The 26652-nt window shown below is 44.9% G+C and overlaps 2 protein-coding genes across 2 annotated transcripts in view; one reads left to right on the forward strand and one right to left on the reverse strand.

Annotated features, from left to right (window-relative positions):
* The window catches only part of ARIH1 (ariadne RBR E3 ubiquitin protein ligase 1), a 28874-nt gene extending 19999 nt beyond the window's left edge, over positions 1-8875 (reverse strand). Inside the window, exon 1 of the mRNA XM_007432826.4 lies at positions 8235-8875. Within this exon, the coding sequence (XP_007432888.3) occupies positions 8235-8633 (399 nt within the window). The 5' untranslated portion in view covers positions 8634-8875. The remainder of the gene's footprint in view (positions 1-8234) is intronic.
* A 3659-nt stretch (positions 8876-12534) lies between these two features.
* On the forward strand, positions 12535-26596 carry HEXA (hexosaminidase subunit alpha). The gene is made up of 14 exons (XM_088148466.1): positions 12535-12842; positions 16211-16303; positions 16855-16920; positions 17007-17053; positions 17880-17990; positions 18977-19078; positions 19732-19864; positions 20625-20805; positions 21561-21647; positions 22029-22101; positions 23153-23333; positions 24499-24589; positions 25464-25568; positions 26323-26596. The coding sequence occupies exons 1-14, from the start codon at positions 12605-12607 to the stop codon at positions 26378-26380; spliced, it is 1566 nt and encodes a 521-aa protein (XP_088004592.1). The 5' UTR covers positions 12535-12604; the 3' UTR covers positions 26381-26596.
* The last annotated feature ends 56 nt before the right edge of the window (positions 26597-26652 follow it).

The raw sequence follows: 26652 nt of genomic DNA on the forward strand, positions 1-26652 counted from the left end.
TACTATGGATATATCATTCCAGAATCTTGTACTCAAGCTAAAAAGTGGGCACTTAAGAGAACAATTTTGGCATTTCAATCTGGCTATTTCAAAGAGGATATGAGTTTGAAACAGGGTGCTGCAATTTAACTTTTCCCCCAGATGAAATACACAGAGAGAGCTCTAAAGAACTGCCTGTAAAGCAAGTTTTATTTGGCTGCCAATCCCATGCAAACATTATCTGGCAACATGTCCATTAAGGCCTTGTATATTAACTGCCCAATTCTGCCTCACAAGTAGTACACAAAAAAGGGTCAGGTTCTTGTTTGTATTTATTTTAGTGCTAATGTTTACCTCTTTGTGCCATTCATTAAAGCTAGAATTAATATTACAGTTAGGAACAAAAGGGGAAGAATGAACAGAAATGGCTTAGGAACTCATGTTCAACAAAGTTAAATAATCTCTACCAATGAAATCTGTTAGCAGTTCTGAAGCTGCACTGAATTGTGTCTTTCAAGAATGTAGATATTTTTTTTAAAAAAATCTACATTCACAGATGTTCCTTGAAAATGAGACTATAGCTCTGCAGTGCAATACGTGCTTTACATGGAGAAAATCCCAGGTTCAATCCACATTTGTAAACAGAAGTGGCAAAGACTCCTGTCTGAAACCCTAGAAACTGTAAGGCCAAGCAAACAAGGCTGAGCCAGACAGAGGAGCAATGTAATGTACTCTAAGTTAGTTTCCTATGTTGAATTACATATACCACCAGGTTGAAGGAGGCTTTCATTTACATGTATTTGATAAATTATAGGATTATTGCCTTTCACTGAAAGAAGAAAGTATCTTTCAAGGAAATATTGTTCATATAATAATGCAAAGCCTACCAATATTGGAAGGTTGTTACCCTCTGCAATTTCTGAATCTACTCAGAGGTTAAGTATGTAAAAATCACTAAATGTATCAATATAACATCTATACAATGAGTAGGAATGCCAATACATTTGAATACCAGAGAATGTAAAAGAAACTGGAATGAAACATAATATGATTTGATTAGAATACAAGTCTATTTTTAGGATATGTAAGATAAATGCTTCTACGAAGTCAACTCTGGTGAACACATGGTCATATCCATGCAATTTTCTTGGCAATTATACAGAAATATTTAGCCAATGCCTTCGTCTGGGATTTTTTTACTTCTCAAAACAATGAATTAACGAAACAATCTTGTATCAAGGTTACATGAAAGATAAAAGTAGATGTTTGTTTGATGTTAGCAACATAAATACTTTTGAAGACCAACTCTTTCTACAAATACCTTTACAGAATTCAGAACATATATTGCAGGCATTCTCAAAATACAGCCAAAAGTCCTGTTATCTTCAATCATTAGTCAAGAGTCTGTACATACTGTATTTTGAAAATATCTGCAGCCTACAAAACATGCAAGTTCAGTCATCTTATTCTAAGGCAACATGTTACATAACATCTCTTTTCTAGTTAGATCTGGGCTAGCATGATAATCTATGTACTCTGTTGCTCTAAGACTGCAAGTGATTAAAAAATCAGCTGTCCAACTCTTGCAGACAACCCTTCTGAAGTTAAAAATATATCCAGGATCTGCAAGACGTTTTAAACATTACAAGTGACAGCTTCAGTAACAGTCTTAATTTCTGGAATGGCTGCCATAATTAGTTCAGGGTCTATTTTACAGCCTCAGACACTAAGAAATATTTTAAAATATACCAGAATCTACAGTGCTGATAAATAAATAAGATAAAATACAGAATTTGCCATATCACTAAAATATCACATGCATATAATTTTTAAGTATGTTTGTGCACACATGAAAACTGGGTTGGCAAACTGCTAACTGCACTGATAGTGTTTTCAACTTAGCTACAAATTTCTCCATTGTCTTAATATTGCTCTTCTTTCCAAGGAACATCACGTTATTCTCAAAACAATGAGAAAGACTAGTTAGCTCAAGGTCAGCCAGGCACATCATGGCTGAATGAGATGCCTACAGTTCAAGCTCAACAACCACACCACTACTCCCCAGCATCAAAATATTGCTCCCCTATTTACTGCAAAGTATAAATCAATTGTTCTCGCAGTCACCACTATCAAGAAAGAAAAATACTAATCCACTTTCAAGAAAAATACAGTGATATAAAAGTAAACAAGCTGAACACAGGCTTACACATATAGGTCGATGCATACTTAAATATCTTGCTGTAGTGTTGCACTATTTGCACAAGCAGGTAATCCTTTCAAACGTTCAACCTAAACACCAGTGTCATCTATTTCTAAGGATAACAGAGTAATAATGAAGCACCTAGCCATAACCCTTTTTAAGGCACATTTTCATGTATTTGAGCACTTATTGATCTGTTTTTCTTCAAATAAGCCACCACTCCCCTCTCAGATTGAATTGCAATATGTAAATTGGTCTCATTTCTTTTTTCCATGTACACAAACATATCAGATGGTCGCATTTCTTCTCATTCAAACACACAACTATTCCACAGCTGTTTCATACTCATCCTGGAATGCCAAACAGAAAAGGCTTTTGCACCTTTCACAGTCAGATTCGGACAAGCTTCTAGAAAAAAGTAGTCCTACAACTGCTGGGTAAATACAAAAAACTATTGTTGGCTCTGCTGCTTGATCTTTGAACATCAACATCAGTCATTTCCCATCTGGGATAAACATGCATTAGGAAGAAATACACTGGAGCACAAAAATATTGGGCACAGTAACTAACTTGGTTAAAAATCACAATTCCAAAAGCACAGCACTGGTAAGAGGTTTCTGTAAGAGCTTTCAGCAGAAGATATATTGACATATATTGTCAGTATGAATCAGTTCACTGCAGGATGAAATACACTTCATTGAGGGTCATGAACCACGATCAACCTTCCTGGTCCAGAGCAGGTTGGTAGATAGATGTTTTTCAACTTCGCAATCTAGGGGTGAGAGAAAGTGATTGGCCCAGCCAGCTTCCTTGCCTAAGGGAGGACAAGAATCTGGGTCTCCCTAGTCCCAGTCCAGTATTTTGACCACTATACCACACTGGCTCTCACAGACAGAGCTCTGCTTATAGCTGAAACAAGGTCCATCTTCTTGCACTAAAGCAACAAGTCAAGCAAGGTACTTGCCCCAAAGGAAACTGGGTAGTTTGCCACAGACCCCCAACGTCTGTCTTCAGAACATACAAGGGATGGGAATTTAATGGCAAGATTTATTTTTCTTCTTGTCCTGCTTCAGATGTGCCTAAAGACAAGCCCACATGTCACTAACAGGCTAGAGGCAACAGTAAACTGGACTGGGCTGACTGCAGGCTAGAATTCACTTGACTGAATGATCGTCTCTTTGAAAAGTCACACTGCGCAGAACACCTGACATCAAGGAGAAGCATTCAAGCTCAACCTTCTCTATGACATGCTAGATTTCCACATGCAGAATAATACAAGCTACTTTCTACAGTCTGAAATTGTGCATCCAGATGGGATTACCACCTCTGATGCAGGTTATAATTAAGCCAATTCTTCCCACCTGCCCTCCATGGAGGTTCTGATTTCTTACTTCTGTCATAAGAAGCCTATATCTCAGCTGATCAAGTAAGTCACCCTAAAATCTACTAGTGAAACCTGGCAAGATCACACTGGTTGGAGAAAGGATGGAAAATGTGGCAGCTAACACAGGCTTGGCTGCTTCATAGGAAGGAGAATCTCTCACCCAGAATGAGGGATGCACACCTTTTTGTATCAGAATGGATCAGAAGAGGAAAAAAATATGGAAAAGCTCACAGTCGTTTAAATTCATTTTCGTTCTCTTTCTCTCTTCCAAATTTAAACAACTGTGAGCTTAGGGAGGCAGTTGATCTGGAGAAGAAAACTCAAAGTCTGGGAATTACAACTCCCAGAATTCCCTAGCCAGCATGAAAGGCAAAAACCCAGAACTATTTTCTTCCTGACAAGACATTTGCCATCCTCTTTCAAGTCTGAGCTGCCAGTTGAGACAGGCCAAAAAAGTTTAGTAGTAGATCTGGAACACATAAATATCCTACTCCAGAGCTGTGGAGGCCTACATTACATACTACAATACTATAGCTGTAAAGTTCTGGAAAGCAAAGAGACTTAGAAGTATTCTGGAGTTTTAAAAAATCCTTCCTTGTACAGACCGGTATAAGACTGGGGGAAAACCCCAACAACTTCAATGGGACTGGACAGAAAAATAACGCTAGTTGCTCTATAGGGCAGAATTGCAAAATAAATCTACAGAGACTACATACCTAAGTGGCAACAAATTGGTTCATATCAGTGTCACACTAATAGCTTTAAGTGTTTTTTAAAATCTTTTTTAAGTTAAGTTGGAAGAATTCCAAATGTCAAAACATACCCCTGGCCACTTGTTGATAGTGACTTCCTTTACAAAGTGGCTATGTACAAATTTGTAATACCATTATTAATTAATGCTCTGTAGGAAACATCTGGTTTAGTTCGTACACCAAGCTAAGAAAATCACAAGGCTAATTGTTGTTACTTTCAAAAATGTACAATCCTTTTGTAAGTAGATTTTCTTATGTATAGCTAAGCAGCTTGAACTTTCTACCCAAACCAAAAATGTATGCAACGATTTGAATCAGACACCAGGCCATAATAATGTGTGCCTACTAAATATAACACATTTCACGTTCAATTTTCTTCTTCTCTGCAGTCTTAAAAAATAATGAAAATAAAATGTTCAGAGGCTTTGATTTTCCAAAAATATTAAAACATGTTTTTCAATATAGGAAGGAATCTGGCCCCATTATATTTAAGAAGGATCAAGACACACAGACCTGACTTAGCATCCTTGTGTTAAAATGTGGCATTATGGTAACTAGTTGAAAGATCCTCTCCACATTATGTCCTCCTGACAGAGCTCTTGACATTGGGCTAGTAACAGCCACCTCATTTTGCCACTCAGGGTGGCAACTTGTTCCTCTGTCAATCACAAAACAAAACAAATAAAAAGAAACAAAGAAACAAACTGTGAATGGCATTAGTTCTAATCTGTTTTCTTTCATGGATAAAATTCAACTGACTATTCAGCAACCCGCAGTAAAGGGCAAAAGTTGAGAAACTCATTCATGTAACCAAACATTGTGACTCTAAGATAAGACAGTCAGTTGACCAGTTGTCTTAATAACTCGGTTTTAAATGTGACCTTGGACATGCCAGACACAAAGACATCCTTCACTGTCAATCTTTACATTGCCTCCGCATTAAAGATTAGAGCAAGATAATCTTGGGATTTGGGTCTGTTCAATTAGAACTGGAAGGAGGAAGGAATACAGTCCATCCACACCCACTATTACTCACCCAGCATTAACTACCACTCAGTTCTTGTAATTTGGCATCAGGATCAAGCTGTTCTTCCTTTTCCTTTAGCATATCTTTATAGAGGATTAGCATACCTTGTATACAGCATTCAAAGTGAGTTCTCATGACAAAAGTAAATCACTGCTATATGTTTAGTTCAGATATTTTCCACTTTCCTAAATTCAGAATCTATAGCAAATCTCCATGTAAGCACAAGGCTGTAAGTACTATAAACCAGAGTGACTAAATGTGGGGCAGGGAGGACAAGGAAGAACAGATAATGTCACAGGAGAGCTCTAATCTACAGGCTAAAGTTCACTACCTCTCTTATTCTTGCCTAATGCATCATGAATGATTCTTGGAAGTCAAAAAACTGTATAGTTTCAGGGACATGAACAGAAATGCCTGGGCCCATCAAACCAGTCCTAGAGAAGCTTGTGACAAAAAAGGTGGTTTCATCTCAGGTCATGTCAACAGCACCACAACAAGGTCTCATGTACTCTTTTTTTGCAGGGTTACAGGTACACCATGCAACATTTACACAGAAAATGTAATATGGATAGGAATCCTTGTGGACTGTCTGAATGCTTACTCAATAGAAGACCAAGGTCCTGTGGCTCCTCAAGAGTACCTGTCTGAATAGCTCTTCCAGTTAAAAGAAACAGAACGATGATGTTCTCCTTCCCTGTAGCTTTCCCACCTGCTGGGCATACATCTCTTATTTGAATTGGACATACTTGTAGAGAGATAGGATTCCAGATCACCACTCCTCTTGCCCACCGGAAAACACAGTATGGCCATGTCATCCCTAGATGATATGGACACCTATCCCCCCCCTCCCATTTTAGCAACTATTTCTTCCCCAATTACATCCGGAAAGTGTTGCTAAAAAAAAAAAAAGGAAAATGTGTAAACGTGTAAACATTTGAGTTTACACCTGACTCAAAACAGAGCAATTATTTATGCTAAAACCAAGAGAAAGAGTTTTCAAACAAGAAAATCAATTCAACCAAGCCTATCCATCATTAGCACTCAACAATTTTCATTACCTCAGCTAAAATTAGAGGCAAAACTTTTGCACAGCTTAAAACTTTCCTTAGTAATTAAGGTCCATTTCATGAACGTACTCATCTAATTTGAATTGTCCTGAATGCTAGGAGTGCCTTGCTCCCTACAAATCAACCTGACCATTACAACTGCAGGTAACAAGACTGACTTTTAGAGCAGATTCAATTAATGCCTTTATGCTAACAACAGGAAATGCAATTACATGCCTGTCCTAACTATTTTAATTTGTACAACTTGTGCAATTTTGGGTGTCCAATTCACCAGGAAGGCAGGATATAAAATGCCTAGATTATGAATATCTCAAGCCCAAACCTGGGATTTTCCTAATCTTGTGTTAAGAGCCAGCAACTGTCAAATACAATGTGTGAACTGGATGGTATCCCGTAACCCCAATGTGAAAGATTATTTATAACTTCTAAAAATGCTTAGCCCCCATTTATATCATTGACATTAACAGCAAGCTATACAATCTCCATACATTGGCTGGTGTGGGTCTTCCGGGCTGTGTGGCCATGTCCTGGAAGTTTTGTTTCCTAATGTTTCGCCAGCACCTGTGACTGGCATCTTCAGAGTGCAGGAGCACAGACAGGAGCAGTGGGCCCAGAGAGAATTGCTCCTGTCTGTGCTCCTGCACTCTGAAGATGCCGGTCACAGGTGCTGGCGAAACGTTAGGAAACAAAACTTCCAGAACACAGCCACACAGCCCGGAAGACCCATACCAGCCATCGTATGCCGGCCGTGAAAGCCTTCGACAATACAAATCTCCATAGTCGATCCTATGCAAAACACACTTGCCTCCTATGAAGGGTTTGTTAAGTCCCAGGAAATAAGAAGGACCATCTCTCTTATCAGTTCCAGAATATTTTTGGAACTAATGGAAATGTCAATATTTTGTAGACTTAACTTGTATACAGCATGAGTCAATCCCTTTCAACAAGTGGGTATACACAGACCGAGTTCTGTGAAACAGTCCTGCCTCTCATGAATGCCAGGACACTGAGATATGTACACATTCCTGGGCCCTGCCCTGTTGTCATCATTTTGCCACCCTAAGCAGCTGCACAGGGTAACCCAAAAAGATTCTTCATGCCTTTATCACCCAGCTGCAGGATCATCAAGCCTTCATATCACGGAAACCTTCTGGAAATTATGTGAGATCGTGGGTGCTGAAGCAAAGGCCTGAGGTTCCCTTCTGGGGGATGCCCGTATTCGGGCAATCATCCTCCCTTCACCATTTCCCATGCCGGCTGTGGCGACCACTCACTGCTTACCTGGCATACACTGAAACGTGACACTGAACCACCAAAGCTTTACCTTCCTGCACGTCCTGTGCAACCTGGCCGCACGATTACTCCTTCTGACAGAGGAGGAGCCCTTTCACCCCTCCGCCTCTGGAAGGGGGCCACGTTAGTGACCACAAATCGTCTTGGGGGGCACCTGAACCCTCTCCTTGGCGCTCCCTGCAGCGCCCCCTCTCCGCCCACGGCTCTGGCTCCAGGCCTGGAGCTCGCAGGCCACAGGCTCCCCTCCGCTCCGCCCGCGGCTGCGGAAGAGCTCAGCGTGAGCGGCGGGGGCTGCCGGCGGCCTGGCGCCCCGGGGCAAGGCGCCCCGCGGCTCCCCTCGCCCTTTTCTCCCTGGGGGCGAGGGGGGCGTCCGGCTCCGGCGGCAGCGGCAGCGGCGCAGCGCCCGAAGGCGTGGCCGGCGAGCCCGCTCCCGCCGCCGCTCCTCGCAGCCCCCCCGCCGCCGGGCCTGCCTCTGCTCCAGCCCGCGCTGCCCTCCTCCGCCGCGGCGGCCGCGCGCGCCGGGCACGCGCACCTGGATGACCTCGTTGACCTCTCGGATGCACTCCACCATGTGCTGCAGGATCTGCTCGGCCGTCAGCACCTCGTAGCGGTAATCCTCCTCCTGCTCGTGGCCCAGCCCGCCGCCGCCGCCGCCGCCCGGGCCTGGGCCGCCCAGCCCGCTGCCGCCCAGGCCACCGCCGCCGCCGCCGCCGGGCCCCAGGCCGCCCGTCTCGCCGCACAGCAGCCCGTCACGCTCGCCGCCCACGCCCAGCCCGGGCTCGACCAGCTCCACCTCGCCCAGGTCGAGGTTGTCGTCGTCGGGCTCGTCCTCGTCGTCGTCGGGCTCGTCGTCGTCCTCCTCGGCGCCGCTGTCCTCGCTGCACTCCTCGTCCTCGTCGAACTCATAGTTGTAGCCTTCGTCCGAGTCCATGGCGGCGCGGGCTGGAGCACGCGAGGCGGCGAGACGGGCCGCGAGCGGGGCGGCCCACCGGGATCCGAAGGCTTCGGCCTGGCCGCCTCCCTTCGGCGGACCGATCACAAGCACCCGCCGCCGCCGCCGCCGCTCCTCACAGGCGCCGCTGAGCCAACAAAGGGACGCGTCCGGCCCGCTCCGTCACCTCGACGCACGCCACCACGCACGCACGCACGCACGCGCGCGGCGGGACGCATCCCCGCGCCGCGCGGGGCGGGGCAAAGCCGCGCCCCGCCCCTTCCCAAGCCAGCCCTCTCGCTTGGCCTTCGCGGGCGGGCGGGGTCTGGAGAAGGGTCGCGCGGCGCCGTCCATCTTGAGCGTGGCTGAAGGGATTCTCTCGCGGGAGCCATCTTCGCGGCGCGCGCGCTCGCCTTTCCTCCCAGAAAGAAGGGGGGAGGGGCGGACGCCATCTTGGGTGTGGCTAACGCTGGAAGTCTGGGTTCTCACGACGCCCGCAGTTAAATGCGAGCCAGCCTGCCTTCCGGATGCTCGTGCTGCTTGAACCCTGCCTTTGTGACCCACTGAGGCCCTAATCTGCCTTGCAAGCCCAGGAAACGGGGTTAGGGAATAATCATGGGCAACAGTGTGATGAAGTCCAAGATTTCATTGTGAGCCTCTGGAACATTGGGCTAAATAAACCATGGTTTAGTGTGCTGGACAACCTCAGTCCTACCCGTTTTTTTTCCCCCTGCATTTATTCATGGAGGCATTTTGCAGTTTTAATCCTTAAGAAGTTCCGCAGATTCTTTTCAGATCTTTCTTCCATGCTGATTATCTTTTTACTTCCTGATGACGGTGACTCATAAATTCACAAGAACTAAGCTGAGGAATAAGCTTCGTTTAGAAACCATGATGGCTGGTTTCTGACAATGCCCTAAGCCAGTGTTTCTTAAACTTTTCACTCTCAGGACCCCTTCCCACTTTTAAAAAGGACCCCAAAAAGCTTTTGTATGGGTTCTATTTATCGATATTTACTGTATTAAAAATTCAAATTGGCACATTCACAGAATATTTATTGAATCTTGCAAAAATAACAATGTTAAACCTGTGAGACATTAACATAAATATTTTTCATGAAAAACCTCTTTTTTTTAACAAAGAAAAAATAATGCAAAGAAAAAATGTTTTAAATGTTTGCAAATATCTTGAACATCTGGCAAATAATTTTGATTGAGCAGGCCCCTGAGAGGGTCTTGGGGACCACCCTTTAAGAAACGCTGCCCTAAGGCAAAACCAGACAAACTATGTTATAGCTTAGCACAAAATGTGCCCCAGCCTCTTCCATGACCCACAAGGGTTAACCTTCCATAACAGGAATGATGTAGCCAGCTTCAAGGATCTAGCCTGCTTCCAAGCACGCTCACAGCTATCATTTCTGCCCTGCAGAACTCCAAATGCCCACTAGCGGGTAGCAAACAACAAAAATGCTCAGTATCCCTTTGCTGCCCACCAATGGGCATTTGAATGTTTGCAGCCCAGATGAGATTCCACATCACTTGACGGTGGCAAATGTCTAAAAACAGCAACTGCAGTTCACATGCCCACCGAGAAGTGGGTGACCTGGTGGCTGGTTGAAGTGCTGTCTGATCTGGGATGGCTTTTGCTACTTTGTTGGAGAGAAATGCTCATCATTGTCTTAATGACGGCTTGAGAAGCTCCAGAGGTGGCCCCACCAAGTTAGAACTTATCCAGGATCATCTCGGGCATTTGGAGCTCAAATTAAGACAGCGTCTTCTTCAGCAGAGTCATAAAAATGTCAGCAAAAGTCTACTTAGGAGCCAAACAAAACCTTATGGAAAGCCACCAAGGAGAACATTGGCGCCACGGCTTTGCAAGAACTGATAAATTCAGAAGCCTAGAGCCTTCATAATTAAGAGTAGCAGTCATTTCTCTATTACTTTACATTACTCCTCTAATTCTCATTCAAAACTGTCGAATGGATCGCCATCACTATGATTCGGCTTCACACACTGCCCTACATCAAATTGCGTGGCGTGTTTGGGGCTTAGCACTGCTGTGCAAACCCAGCCCCTGTAGTTTGTTCATGGCTTAGAACAGTGTTTCTCAACCTTGGCAATTTTAATGTGTGGACTTCAACTCTCAGAATTCCCCAGCCAGCCTGACTGGCTGGGGAATTCTGGGAGTTGAAGTCCACACATTTTAAAGTGGCCAAGGTTGAAAAACACTGGTAGAAGGTTGTACGGGCCCAACCAACAGTAGCTTTGCAACAAGCCATAATGAAGCAAACTGTGTCTTAACGCAAAAAGTGTTGTGTGAATCAGGTCTTCTTGTGTTTGCAAATTCCATGCCTTAAGTATGAACATCAAAGTATTTGTGTGTGTCCGTGTCCTGAATTTTCTCCCCACAAAAATCAAATGATCTTGGGGTTCTAATATATATATCTCCATTTTCATTGCATCTTAATGTTATTCACCACATCACGGAACATCAAATCCAGCTGCAACTCTGTGAAGGAATCCAAAAATGGCAAGACAGCAATGGCCAAAAGTCTGTTTGAACAGATACAACAAAGGGAAACTCACCATCCCTTCTCTTAGTAAGTGGTTCTACTCTCAAATTATCTTACTGCTAGGCATTTTTCAGTCAGAACCCGTTTCTCTGCCCCTGAGCGCCATTATTTATTATTTTATTTATTTATATTTCAACATATTCAGCGTTCAGGACTCTTGGTCCATCGAAAACATCATCTGACTTTCTTTTCTCTAACACCGCTTTGGATAACTGAAAAGTGGCATTTATTTATTTATGTGGTAAATCTGTATGCCGCCCATCTCCCACAGTGGGTGACTCTGGGCGGCTCACAGTAAAAGCCACACATGGTTAAAAAAATAAATGCCCCCATTCATTAATTAAAATGAATTCATTAAAAAGTCAGACTACAGAAACAAACCCTATACATGAAAACTAAATAGCATTCAAGATGACGGGGGAGTAATATCAATTACCCCACAAGCCACTTCCACTGGTGTGAACCCCCATGCGGCCCCCAGGCCATCTGGCATAGCCAGGATTTCACGCTCTTCCTGAAGGCCCTGAGAGCGGGGGCACACCGACCTCGGGAGGTAGGTTTATCTAACCCTGCTTCAGCGGCCTGTTCTCAAAGCTGACCGTCCCCGTCCTGTCAATCTCCTCTTTTAAGACTTCGTTCCCTAACTGCTCGGTCCCCTTCACTGCCATTCCCTGCACTCATTCCTGTTCCTGCAAACCTTTCTTAAGTTGTGCAGAACCAGATGCAAATGTGCGGCTGTATCTGCCTGTGGCAGACCCAACTCCTTCCCGCTGATGGACTTGTCATTTTTAAACCAGAACAGGGTTTCCTAACTTGGGGTCCGTGGGCCGCTTGGGGGTCTGTGGATAGTTTCAGGGGGTCGGTGGGTTTAGAATGTCGGGCATCCACACACAGAGCCCTGGTTGCCTGACTGCCCCGCCATCCTGACTTTTCTTAGCCCGCCCTGCAGACCCCCCTGCCAAAAAGTTGGCCCGCGGGTCTTGAGGGTCTTGAGGGAGTGTTCACTGCAGCCCCGCGACACCGAACAGCCGCGGCCGGCTCGCCTGCACAGGGGAAGGGAAGCTGACCCTGGCAGATGCGTGGATGGGAGACCACCAGGAAATGCAGCTGTCAGCTAGAGTTACAGAGCATCCTGGGGAAAGGCGCTAACCGCTGCCAAGAGAACCACCGGATGGGCACCCAAGCCCGCCCATGGCTTTTGCTGGCGGGGACGGAGCTGGGCTTTTCTCCGCAGGGACAGCGCCCCGCAAGGCCGCAGGCAGCCCGGCAGAGCGCCGGTCCCGCCCCGGCGGGCGTTGCCCGCTCCGGCCGGGCCCTCTCACGTGATCCGGGTGGGTCACGTGACCTCCGCCTGCCTGCCGTTCGACTGCTGCGCCGGGCAGCTGCGCCTCCCGCACGGATGGCGGGCATCGCGAGCGCGCTGGCCGTCCTCCTGGCTGCCGGCCTGGGTGCCGCCGTGTGGCCGCAGCCGCAGCGGCTCAGCGCAGCCCCGCAGGGCCGCTGCCGGCTCAGCTCCCGGGGCTTCGGATTCGCCTACGCCAACGCCTCGGCGGTGGCGCCCGGGTGCGACGTGCTGGACCAGGCGTTCCGGCGCTACCGGGCGCTGCTCTTCCCTCCCGGGCACAGGGACCCAGCAGGTGCGGCTGGCGGCGGGGGGGGGCGGCGCGCCGGGGGGGCCCGCGTTCCCCGGGCTGCCCCTCTGCGGAGCCGGGCTGGGGCTGGCTCGGGGCGCTCTGCGTGGGCTCCTCTGCCGCGGAGGGAGCGCGCAACGGGGCGCGGGCAGTCGGCTCCTGTGGGTTGCCTGGACCCCGAGCCCGGCACCCCTTTTCCTTATTGTCTCCTGCGCGAAGTTCAGGCTTCGGGGTCCGCCCCCTTTGCCGAAGCCCCTTTAATCTAGGGCAGCGGGCAGCCTGACCAGTTTCTCAATAGGCTCGGGAGGCGTGCTTTCCGGAAGGGGGCCCGGGGCAGCCCGCTGGGGCAAGCCTGAGCGTGCCAAGCGGGCCTCCTGCACACAGAGACATCCTCGTGCAATGGCCTGCCTTAGGCGCTGGCGTCCTGACCTCAGAAACAGATTCGTAAGTGACGGCGGCATTCGCCTGGTGCCCGGTGATACTGTTCCTCCGTGGCCCCCTCCCTTGCTCTCTCCGGAGAAATCCCCGCATTTCCCCTGCATATGGAAAAATAGGGCTGGATTCCAGGGTCTGCTGACTTGGAAGTAAGCCCCTCTGAAGCTCCAGTAGGGAAAATCTGCCTCGAAGAGATGCAAGCTTGCATCTCCAGGTGGCAATGAGGTGCCTGGGTCTCCAGGAAGAAGCTGTCCGCCCCACCAGGGAAACCAGAGCTGGGAATCAACACCACAGCAAGGCTAAAATCACTTTTATTGAGGGGTGCTCTGATACCAGAATCGTGCAAGCCTGATTGTGCTGCACCTTCTTCCCCTTCTTATATGCCTGTGAATTAGGGAGGCATCTGTCTGAGTCACTTCCACGTGTTATCCCTTTGCGCTGGACCAGTGTTTCTCAACCTTAGCAGCTTTAAGAGGAGTGGACTTCAACTCCCAGAATTCCTCAGCCAGCATGCTGGCTGGGGGAATTCTGGGAGTTGAAGTCCACCCGTCTTAAAGTGGCCAAGGTTGAAAAGCACCGGTATAGAGGGACCAAAGTTGCAAATATTCTGGATGTCCAGTTAGATGGCAGCCAAGTGTGAAAGCTTTCAGTATCTCTTTGCTACCAACAAATGGTTAACCTACTACTAGTACTACTAGTAATCTTTCAACTTTATTGATTAGTCTTACAACCATATCAACAAGAATAAGAACCATCAGCAAAGGTAAAACAAATAACTAATACACAAAATCCATGATACAGTAAAATATTATAATAATAAAATGGGATAGTACTAAATATAATACTACTATAAAATAATAATATATCGCCAGTATCATAAATCCAGATTCATATAAGACCATCACCCCTACATGATACTCCAATCTGTTCTATATATCAGGCTGTCACCTGGGCTGCCTTGTTCACAAACCTGGCAGTCCTACTCACAGTAAAGATATTCGTGAAATGGTTAACCTGCATTTTTGCATTCCCAATCTGGTCACCCACAATGTATCTGACCTGAGCTGGTTTTGTAGGCAAGGAACTTCCTGATGGTGAAAGAGGAATTGATAAGAACAAGCTGTCACAAATATATTACAGCTAAACATACTTCCTCCTTCCTCTATTTTCAAGTTAAAGGCCACACTTCTCTCCTAGAATGTGCAGTCTCAAAAATCCATCTGAGCCTGCTGCCAGATTTCACACCCATCCTCTGCCTCCAGGCCCTTAACTGTTAGTCCGTTTTTTCCATTTGACTCAGCAGTAGACTCACAGATCCTACTGGGCTAAATTAGAGGATACATAACAAAGTAGAATTAGCTCATCTGATTGTGATTCCTATCTGGTTTACCCTGCAAGGCCAGCATCAATCTTGCAAGTCTCAAAGTACAATTTCCCCCATCTCCTTTACAGCCAGAGAAACTAGAGAGGGTCCCTTCTGAGCCTCTTGCCCTTCCCATTATCCAGCTGTGGGCTATGCTGTCTCTTATCTAACCATTCCCTAGGCAATGTCTTTTGGCCCAGCCTCCCAAGGTCTTTCCCATGTACCATCACATGCTGTCAGCTAACAGCTTTTGCATATCTTTGCCAACTTTCTCTCTCTCTCTCTTCCTCTACAACCAGCTGCCGCAGTGTCTTTTCTTCTCTCTGGAAGCTTGCTGGCATCATGGCCCCTTCACTAGCTTCACTGTGATCCTCTAAATCCACATGTAGCCCCGTGTATAAGGCTGAAATGGTTAGTTTTGTTCTTGCTTAGCACAGGGAGAGACCACTCAGCTTCCCCATCTTCTGCAGGACTGTTGGGTGAAGGGGTGGCTGTGGCTGAAACCAACTCTTTTGGGGAGAGTTTCAGGGTGAGAGCAGGAGAAGGAAACAAATCTCTTCCCCATTGGGCTAAACAAGTGGAAATTAGCCTGAAAAAAGACCGTTGAGAGGAATTCAGAGTGGAAATGGAAGTGATTAGTCCTTTGGGGGTGGGGGGAAGCAACAGCTTTCTGACTTTCTTTGCATTTCCCAGCTGAGTGGGAAAATAATTGTTCCATAGTTGATAAACTCATTGGGACTCATATTTCCAGCACACGGAGGAATCAGGGAGCCAGAATTGCCTGGGGAACGGTTGACTCAGTGGGTTGTGTCATCTGAACCTTTGCATACAAAGTACCCAACAATATTTTGACTGGCGCACTGTGTGAACCCAGCCGTATGCTTGCTTTCTGGGCAATGATTCCTTTTTGACCTGAGGCAGAGGGTCATGGAGGAGCCTAACCTGGAAATGGTCCTCCCCGGAAGAATCTTGTTGAAATAAATGATACCATGCTTTGGGGGAACACAGGCATGACTCACTTCCAGCATGCAGACTCAGTTTGGTGTAACTAGACATTCCTTGACATCATTCCTTGTCAAAGATGTCAAGGAATAGTTGTCGGAAATGTGTGATATATCACTTTTGGAAAAGGCAATATTTTCTACTAACCAAAGGATGCAACAATACTACGGCACAGATTTTGTGATATTTTACAATAATATCTTGTATTGTTCATATTACAGTAGTGAATTCATTGGTAAAACTATTGGTAAGTGTAAAATATATGTTACCTAGTTGGGTAATGAAGCCATCAACCAAGCTCAGAGAGCCCCAAGAATTCCACCGTTCAACCCTGAGCTATAGATATTCTTTTCTCTAAGTATGAAATAGAAGAGATTTTTTCTTTTCTTTTTTTAATGTTCCATCTTAGTTTGTATGTTTGGTTTGTATTTTTAATTTTTTTTCATTCTTTTTCTCTTTGAGATTCAAGATTGCTTTGTTAAAAAAATAAAGTTAAATTATTTTTTTAAAAAAACGCGATGTAACTAGAAGTTGGAGAGATTCCCTGTGCCTTACTTCCAATTGTGTATTGCAGGGAGCAACTTGGAAGTCCTCTGTCCTGATCTTCTCGTCTCCATCACCCAAGCAGGATGCAGTGGCTACCCTACCCTTGAATCCCCGGAGAACTGTAAGAGAACGGCATCTATCTCAAAGTTAATGGCAGGGTTGAGCTCGTGGGCAGCAGGGTGCTCCTAAGACATCCTTGGTCCCTACCTAGCTGCCATTGATATTTTTATTTTCAAAGATGGTCTATATAGGGGCCAGGAATATTCTTATCTACTAGGAGTAGTCAACTTTGGTTGGTTGGAGAAGACATCTTTAATATTGGGGAAAGAATAAGAGTGGCCATGGGTGGGGCTGACCCATTTGGGGACAACCCATGATGACCCTTTTCCCCCCAGACGACGACGACAACAACAACAATAATAATAATAATTTATTAAACTTGTATACTGCTTATTTCCCAATGACTCTGGATGGCTCACAACAATCAAAAAAATTACAATAAGATCAATAAAAGATAAATGATCACAAGTGAGATGAAGTGAGGAGGTCACGTCTGGCTGGGGAATCCTGGGAGCTGAAGTCTACACATCTTCAAGTGGCCACGGTTGAGAAACACTGCTTTAAAAGTTCTAACTCCACTGTTTTTTGTTTTTTTTTCAAATGAACTTTTAGACAAGCTCAGCGTTTCAGGAGAGCTGATGCTTCTCACAGCAACCAACATCTGGGGTGCTCTCAGAGGTAAGATGGGGCAATTTTCCATCGCTGTCTTTGTAGCCTCATACTCTGACTTGCTCCAACTGATGTGGTTGTGCCTTGTTGTGTAGGATTAGAGACCTTCAGCCAGCTTGCCTGGAGGGATGATGATGGGACAGTGAGTACTGCTCTTTTTAAACAGGGGATATTAGGGTGGGGTTTACGATTTCTGTTCAGTTGTTAAGTGCTTTGTTGGGTGTGACTTTGTGTGTTGAGTGAGAGCAGGTATTGGGGTTTGTAAATGGAGCATGTGGTGTAAACCCAACAGTTGGGGCTTACTCAACAAGCCATATTTAACCAAAGTCGTGGATTAGTGCAGTCATGTCAAGGTTGAATAAGACCCAACTAACTGGATTCATCCAACCTGCTGAGGCAGAAAATCCAAATAAGTTGCATGATTTAATGTGATCTATGAGAATAGACAGCTGGTTTGGTGTAGTAGTTAAGGCACCAGGCTAGAAACCAGGAGACCATAAGTTCTAGTTCCACCTTAGGCACAAAGCCAGCTGGATGACCTTGGGCCAGTCACTCTCTCTTGGCCCTAGGAGGAAGGCAATGGCAAAGCACTTCTGAAAATGTTGCCAAGAAACTGCAGGGACTAGTCCAGACAGTTGCCAGGAGTCAAGAATGACTCAGACACACAGACACAAATGAGTATTTCCTTCCTTCCTATCTGAAGCTTGATCTCATTCAAGCTGTCACTTGCAACTTGCTTTGCTAGCTGTTACTTTGTTCTCCAAAGGACTTTCCAGCCTAGCAGTGTGGGTCCAGGGAAGAGTGTGTGGCAGCTAAGTGCCTCATAAATCCTAGACTGGAATTCTTGAAGAGCTTGTCCTCCAAACACAAGGCCTGATTTTCACTCCCTTTGGAGAAGGCAGGATTGGCCCCTGGAAGAACTCTACACTGGACATTGGGTCAACTGTGCTATTTTCTCTCTTATATAGTTCTACATCAACAAGACAGATGTGGTTGATTTCCCCCGCTTCCCTCACCGAGGTCTGCTACTTGATACATCTCGCCATTATCTACCTTTAAAAATCATCCTGGAGACTCTGGTAGGTGAATCTGGAAGCAATGGCGGGAAGATCCTGAGAGCTCTTGTGTAATCTTGGCCACTCTGCAGAAGCTCTTGGTGTGGCTCAAATCAGATGATTCCTCACTGAACATGTTGTTATATTGGGTGACTTAATTCATTTTCTCTATCACCACCATCATCATACCTCCACAAATCTTGGGGTCTTCTGATGTTTCCCTCTCATGTTTGGGTGGCACCATGTTGTCTGTGCAAGGAGGTGCATTCATGTCTGCACTTGAAATGGAAGGATTGGTAGGACAGCCGGTGTGGTTTAGTTGTTTAGGGTTGGACTCTCCCAAGGGAGACCCAGGTGTAGTCCACATTCAGCCATAGAAGTGTTGGCTTTGTGCCAGCCATGTTCTCTTAGCCCAATCAATCTCCCAGAGTTGTTGTGGGGAAAAATGGAAGGAGGAATGCTATATATATTGCCATGTACTTCTGAACTAATGGTGGCATATGAAACTAACAAATAAATTCAAACTATCTGGTCTAGGTTGTTTTCACATGAGATCACCAATAATCCTGCTTCAGCATTATTCTGCCTTTCATAAGGAAAAGAAAAGCTGTGTGAAAACCTTTTCTTCAAAATTCCTATATTTGTGTAGAATTTGAGGGTTTGTCTATGGCAGTTTTTCTCAACCTTGGCAACTTTAATACATGTGGACTTCAACTCCCAGAATTCCCCAGCCAGCCTGGGAGTTGAAGTCCACATGTCTTAAAGTTGCCAAGGTTGAGAAAAACTGGTCTATGGTATAAGAAAGAAAACTGTGTGGAACAATATCTCAGGGCAAGGTTTAATGGGTGGGGAAGACTTCTTATAAGTAACCACATTCAGAATATCTTAATGGTCTTTGTGGGTTTTCTGAGCCATAGGTGAACTCTTGATCCATCTCACAACTGTTACTAATGAATGTCCCACCGGACATGGGAGCAAGGGGCCTTTCTAACCTCCTTCCATTTCCTCAGGATGCCATGGCATACAACAAACTTAACGTGTTCCACTGGCACATCGTGGATGACCCATCGTTTCCATTTGAAAGCATGGTATTCCCAGATCTCAGCTGGAAGGTGAGCTGTCCCATCTCCCTCTGAGCCTCTGCCAATCTGAGTAATTGAGGGGATTCCTTACGTCCTATGGAGCTTGGAGGCCTTTGGGCCTCCGCCCCCCAATTTGACCCGAGAACAACAGGTGAAAAAGAACGTTTTCACTGAAACTGAATGTTTTCACTTTGCAGCATTCTTCTCCCAAAGGAAGCTGAAGAGTGATTTGTTAGGGGCATTTCATCTTGATTTCTGTTTCAGGGTCTCAGTGGTTCTTTCTAGGTGTGTTAAATCAGGGTTCCTCAACCTCATGGGTTGAGGGTGGACTTCAACTCCCAGAATTCCCCAGCCAGCCAGGGAGTTGAAGTCCACCCATCTTAAAGTTGCTGAGGTTGAGGAACCCTGTGTTAGGTAACATTGATGTGGCATGCAAGCAATATTGCCTTATTTTCTAGAAAAGATTTCTAGATCAGGGCACAGAGTATGATCTTCTCGCACTATCTTGTATGCTAGTTGAAACTGCCTCGGTTGATTTAACCCTTTGAGAGCCAGCAAGAACTCTGCCAAGCACTATAGTCCTCACCTAGATATAAAATTTGAAGGGTGCAGCTCTTTCACTCCACCATGACTTTGCCACTCAATAGGAACCTGTGACAGTCTTATTTTTTTTGTTTGTTTAGGGATCCTATAACTCGGCCACCCACGTGTACACTGCCAGCGATGTGAAGACGGTGATTGAATATGCCCGGCTACGTGGAATTCGAGTGATTGCAGAATTTGATACTCCTGGACATACCCTCTCTTGGGGACCAGGTAAGAACTGTCTTGGGGTGAACAGAGAAACATGAGCTCGGGTTTCTTTGAACCCACATCAGTGCTGAGTTGGAATCTGAATAGACCCATGTGTAACCTGAAGGATTGTGCTGAATGTGTCTGAGAACAACCTGCTTCCCAGGAAGGAATATTCAACTGCTAAAGGCAAGATTTTAGTCTGCTTTGTCGGTTGAAACAGAAGGAGAGAACAAAGCTGTGCATCATTTAAACATTCCCATCTGGATCAGCCGTTCCCAACCTCCAAATGTGCTGGGCTGAAAATGCCCTGAGAAACCGTTAGCCTAGGGATTCTGGGAGCAGTAGACATCCAGAGTTTTTGCACTTCACCTTCTTCCCAAAAGCGTTAGGGCTCTGATCAGCCTGAGCCACAGTGTTGTCAATAAGGACTTCATTCTTATAAATTTGGGTGTTTTCAAATGTGTCACATGCATGAGCAGAACGTATCACTTAAATGCACTTGATCAGAAGGCGTCTGGTGGCACCTTTGCAGGCTAGCAGATTGTATTAAAAGGCCTAGATTTTTGTGAACTATAGTTCACGAAAGTTTATGTCTTTTAATAAGATTTATTAGTTTGAAACAGTACTACCTTTCGATTTTTGGTTACCGTAGACTAACACAGCTCTCCTCCTATAATATCTAATTGCACTTGGTGGCTTTGTGGGTTTTTTGTTGGTTTATTTATTCCCTTATCCATCCTTCCCTCCCTCCCTCCATTCCTTCCTTCCTTCTAAATCCCAGGTGTCCCAGGCTTGTTGACTCCATGTTACGTGTCCACAAAACCCTCCGGGACCTATGGGCCAGTCAATCCCATTCTCAACTCCACTTACCAATTCATGGCCACGTTTTTTGCTGAAGTTAGTGCCGTCTTCCCAGATTTCTACATTCACCTGGGAGGAGATGAGGTGGACTTCACCTGCTGGTGGGTTTTGTTTTTCCCTGGGGCATGTGGAAGGGGAAGGATGGTGAGAAGGCAAATGTGTGGCAGGGTGAAAGGAAGCGTGTTGCGGTGGTGGTTGATGACATCCTGGGATGGGACCAGCTAGGAGATAAGTGGCCATAAACCATACATTGAAAAACCTGCCATGTTCACACATAATGTTGCACTAAGATGGATTCTGATGTGAAAATAGAAATGTGTCCCACACAGGGACATAGATATCCATGCTTCAGAGGCACCATGACTCATCAGCAACTAACTTAAATACATTAATCAACAGCCCTAACTGTCTGGTGGCATATTTTACTCCAGTGAATCATTGGAGACAGCTGGGATGAACACAGGTCAGGTAGAAACCAAAGGAGTGGTGGTGAATGGGTATTAGATACCTGCTGGATTCACACTTTTCACCAAGCCCTAATATGTTCTAACCTTGCTTTACTTAAGTAATCTTGTTTTGTCAAGTAAGCCACAATTGGTGGTGGTCACACAGCATGCTGTGTCACAAATCACAAGGGCTGAGTTCAAAAACATGCTAAGGTAAATCTTGTGGGCTGGAATCATGATTGGTCCAAACGTTAGTGTGATAGTTTCCTCTTCATGTAGCTGAGGTATTTATAAAGCATGAGGATGCTTCCATTTTTATTCTTGCTGGTCTACAAAAGAGTCCTTTATGGCACTAGGGTTTGGAGATCTTGAGGACTCAACTTTGATCCAACCCTTCTATTTCCATATAGGAGGTCTAACCCAGATATCCAAGCTTTCATGCAGAAAATGCAATTTGGGCAAGACTATGCCAAGTTAGAATCCTTCTACATCCAAAGGTAAAGTGGTCCTTCCTCTCCATTGCTAAGAATTTGTTTAGGGCAAGAACATAGGGCCACCCTCCCTCCAATCGAGGCCCTCCCCGTAGATTGTGCCACACCTCCCATCACTCTCAGCCAAGCCAGGGTGCAGATCGTGTCAGTTCTCCAGACAAGGCTTCTGAGTACACAAGGGTAAGAATTATGCTGGGAGGCTGCCTGAGCTGAGCCTCCTGTTTTTCCTTGCCCTCAAATGTACCTCCCACCCCGTGTCAGGAGACACTCCCGACTTGCTTGATAGTTGCCAAGTGAGGGCAGGCACAAGGCAAAGGTCTGATGCGGGAAACTGGAATGGGCTCGCAAGATGCTCTCTCCTTTGTTTGGTTCTTCTCTTTGCTCCAGATTGCTGGCTATAGTCTCAGCCTATCACAAAGGTTACATGGTGTGGCAAGAAGTATTTGATAATGGTGTGAAGGTAAGGATCATGCTAGGAGAACTCAAGATGCCCTGTGGCCTTAGGCTGCTTCTCTTCCCTCCCATCCCTCCCACAGCTTTGCAGAATTGCTTCCTCTCTGTTGAAGTGGAAATGTGTTTTCTTCTCCTGCCTCTCCACCACCACCCACCCCTAGACGCTACAAGGCTAGCTATGCAGTGGTTCTACTCAAAGGCTGTAACATTTGGACACATTACAGGCACAGCCTTGCTTCACGTCTTCCTCCCAGCTTACACACAGAGCTCCTCTTCATTTCCTATTTTATCATCTAAAAGTCTTAGATCAACTGATTTTCATCCATTTTTGTAGCTGAATATTGTTATAATATAATCTGGGAAGAGATCTAGCTGTCCTTAAGTAGTTCTTGATCATGGAAGTTCTCGTCCTGACTCAGTCATGCTTTGATCTTCTCCTGATCTTTGGCACATCATTGTTTTAGCCCAGTTTAGCTTGCTATTGCCTCTCCACGCACCCGTGCATTCGGATGGACTGCGTGAACTTCATTGGACTGAGTATTCATCATATACTTCATTAAGCTCATTATCTATCATGATGACTGGAAAAGGCCATTTGCTGGACAAGCCTGCAAAGAGGCAACATTCCAGTCAAATAAGGATGGATTCTGGTTCAGCTAATCCTTGGATAATCTGTGTTTCCAAAATGCCTTCCCAATACCAGGGTTGAAAGTACGTGACGGACGTACTTTGAATGAATGCAACAAGATGCCTTTGAACCTCTGCTCCCTCCAGAAATGCATTTATTATTTATTTGTTGCATTCTTAAAATGCTCAAGGAGGCATACAGGGGTGTCGTTTCTTCCCACATAACAATCCTTTGAGATGGGTTGGGCTCAGAGTGAAAGCCTTTAAGTCACCCCATGATGTATGTGGTCAGTTGAGACTTGGACCTGGGCCTCCCAGTAATGTCAATGTTGGCGCCCACTGGCACACAGATCTTTTCTTATGCACATACCACTCCCATCGATTGCCCCTTCCTGGACCTCAGTCCTTGTTCCATTCTCTGCTTTGGCCAGGTGAACCCTGATACAATCATACACGTGTGGAAAGGGAGCCCCATCTCCTTTCAAGAGGAGATGTCTCGTGTCACCGAGGCCGGTTTCCGGACCCTGCTCTCCTCCCCTTGGTATTTGAACTATATTTCTTATGGGCAGGACTGGTTGACAGCATATCGGGTGGAACCCCTGGCCTTCAAAGGTGAGTTTTTCCCCAATGTAGCCCCATCTCCATGGAGGTGTGATTGGCACCAACCTAGTATTCTATGTAAGTTTCAAGTCAAACCCTGTTTGCATTAACTGACTTGTTTGCTCAGTTGTGAACACTTATTTTATATAACCCCTGCTTTTTTGTTATATTTGTCTTTAGTATTTATGTATAGGGTTTGTTTTTATAGTGGATTTTTATGGATTGAGTAATTTAATTATTATGGGGTATTTTAATTGTTTCTGGACTTTTGATTTTTAATTGTGAGCCGCCCAGAGTCTCCCGTAGGGGAGATGGGCAGCATACAAATTTAAGAATAAATAAATAAATATAAAAATATTTGGCAAGGTTTTGTTGGCGTTTGATTACCTTTTTGTAATCTGCTCTAAGTCTGGAAAAGAGCAAATGCTACAAAAAATATTTGAAAGCAATATTTGTTGTTGACTTATTCTGTTGAAATATAAAAGTAGCAGAATTGTGTATGGCACTTTCCAAAATACACCCTTTTTTCCTTTTTGTACTTTACTCTGACTGTTGTATTGAATCCAGGAGAGATCTTTCGTGTCGTTGTTGAAGGGCATATACAGTATAACATTTTCCAACTTAATTTTTTTTTTAGCACGTTGCATTTTCCGTGATAAGTTGTGCTAATGTCAAAATACATTTGAGAACAGTTTCTTGCAGCAAATACAATGAACCCTTTTTAAGATTATTTAATAAAACTGGATTAAGACAGATTTTAAGGCCTGCTTTGTGATGTTTTCAATTTCCCTTTTCCTTTGGATAAAGCACTGTGTTTATTTTTTCTCTTTGGTTTTTAAATAAATATGATACTAAATGAGTTTTTAAATGTTAAAAATTTACTTTTTAACCATTTTAAATTTAAAAATAAGTTTTTAAATGGTTTTTAAATGAGTGTGACAGCCAGGCCTTTGGCAAGGGGGAGTGAGACCCCTCACTTCATCACGTTTGCCATCATTTATCTTTATTTTATATGTTTTACTGGTTTTATTGTAATTTCTTTGTTTGATTGTTGTGAGCCACCCAGGGTCATTGAAAGTCAGGTGGCATACAAGTTCAATAAATTATTATTATTAAAGGAACTCTTGGGATAACTGAATTGGTTGAACGAGAAATAATTGAGCGACTCTTCCAACAGGCAGCGCAGAACAAAAAAAGCTGGTCATTGGTGGGGAAGCCTGTATGTGGGGTGAATACGTGGATGCAACAAATTTGACCCCAAGACTGTGGTAAGACCTGGATCTGCCCACCTAAGCTGCACCTTGTCTTGTGAAAGCATCAGCCCTTCAAAGTAGACCAGACTAGGAAATCAAAGTTATGAATGCCATTACTACTTTTATTATAGGGTTACAGTAACGGAATCTCGCAAAATGAATACGCCTCCCCTCTCCCTCCCTTTATCTTTAAGAAAATCAGGGAGGGACAAGTGTGAGATGTTTTCTCAGATTACTGTATATTTCTGCTTTGGATTCAAATCTCTTTTATCTGACTGTTGTGTTGGTTGTGGCTCTTCTTCCTGTTCCTCAAGGTTATTCTTACAACCCATTACAGAAAGCAAACAAGTCCAGTTGTGCAAAAGACGTGTTTCTGCAGAAATGTTAGCCCGCTCCCCCAAGCTTCATGCACTTCCTGCCGGTCAGAGGGTCTGTTCCTCTTCTGATGCCCACAGGTGTCAGCCCCAGATGGAAACATTTTCAGTGGTTCTGTATAGGAACTCAAGCATGGCTGTCTTATAGTAGATGTTGATCTCAGGACATCTGCAGAAAGGGCAGCAAACAGGGCAAAGGGGGCGGTACATTTGACATTTTCATGCAAATAATTCAGATTATCCACTAATCTGCATTCTTCGTGCAACCACACCTTGGCCCGTGGGCCATTATTTTAATGTCCTCTTGGCTTTTCCTGGTCATCAATATGCTGATCATTGACTTAGCAGTTGTACAACTGGATGTCGCAGACAACAGCATTAGTTACAGCAGAACTCTAACCTTTGTTATTGGACAGATGTTTACCTTATTTGGGGAGCCACCTGGGAAGGGTTTGTATCCTGTAAAGCAGCCTATAAATCTTCCAAATCAAACATCCCCTTTTTATCTCCTCAAGGCCCAGAGCTGGAGCTGTCGCTGAACGTTTATGGAGCAACGAGACAGTTCGAAGCCAGCAAGATGCTTATGTCCGGTTGTCAGATTTCCGGTGCACCTTGCTCAGGTAATGCCCCTCTTCCTCCTGTATTCCTCCTAGCTCTGCATTGCATCCATTGCAATGGATGTGATTATTCCAGCATCCCGTTGCCCGTAACTGGATACTCCTGGAAAATCCATCTTCCTTGGCTGTTGCCGTACATCAACTGTTCTCTGTTCCATGTTGCCGTTGTACCAAAGAAGCTTGCTAAACTGAGAACTTCTGATATCATCCTTGCCCAATGTGGAAATAGCTTAACTATAAAATGTTGGCTGAGAATTATGGAGATTTCAGAGCAGAGGTACATAATCTTGTCCAAGCTAAGAGCTGCAGTTAGGCTCCAGGTAGCATGCCAGGGGTCAGAGTCCAAAACATAGTGGATAGAATCAGGAGAGGAACTACCTTTTCCAGTTGCTTACATTTAAAATTAAATAAAATGAAATATAGATGACATAATTATTCTCTGGTAGTTTGGCCCTTCAGTTGCTTGAACAATGCAGTTGAGTAACACTTCTGGAAATCTCTGTGGATAAATCTCTCATTCTTTCAGAATCAGAAAATTAGAGGTGGAAGTATCTGGACAAGGTTAATTTTTGATAAAACTTCCATTTCTGGTCTTCTCCTGTGAGCTTTTAGCTTGACTGGCCTTCTAAAAAGGCGCGGGTGATTTCTTTAAAAACATTGTTATGGGCGTCTCTACTTTTTACATAGATTCAGCTGCTAAACTCTTCCCTTAAGTATGATCTTCTAACAATACATTTTGTTTCTTCTTTTTTTGCAGGCGAGGGATCCAGGCTGAACCCCTTTTTACAGGATATTGTGAATATGATGCTCTTTGATTTTGCAATCACCCCCCGTCCCCATATCTGTACTATTTCCACTTGTGCAGGGAGAATAGGCTTTTTAAAAAAAACAAATATTTCAGGAAATCAATTCCCTATTATTTGGGGGCCTTTTTTTAAAGAAGCACATTTAAAACTGTGATCCAGGTCTTTTTTTATTAAAGGAACAAATCAGTTCTCCAGACAGAGAAAAAACTTTTGTTGTGGTCGTTGTTCTATGCTTGTGGTTTTCCTCTTACCCACCGCCACCCCCCCCACTGCCAGAGGGG

This window comes from Python bivittatus, unplaced genomic scaffold, assembly GCF_059951505.1.
Source record: "Python bivittatus isolate LINGU-HERP-01145 unplaced genomic scaffold, Pbiv_v1 ctg000530_np1212, whole genome shotgun sequence".
NCBI lineage: Eukaryota > Metazoa > Chordata > Lepidosauria > Squamata > Pythonidae > Python > Python bivittatus.

What these genes read in the sequence shown, in the direction of transcription:
- HEXA (XM_088148466.1), top strand. Translation starts at nt 12,605, where the DNA reads ATGGCGGGCATCGCGAGCGCGCTGGCCGTCCTCCTGGCTGCCGGCCTG. An exon ending in GAGGTGGACTTCACCTGCTG is followed by an intron (nt 20,806 to 21,560) that starts GTGGGTTTTGTT and finishes ATTTCCATATAG; the next exon opens with GAGGTCTAACCCAGATATCC. An exon ending in AATTTGACCCCAAGACTGTG is followed by an intron (nt 24,590 to 25,463) that starts GTAAGACCTGGA and finishes TATCTCCTCAAG; the next exon opens with GCCCAGAGCTGGAGCTGTCG.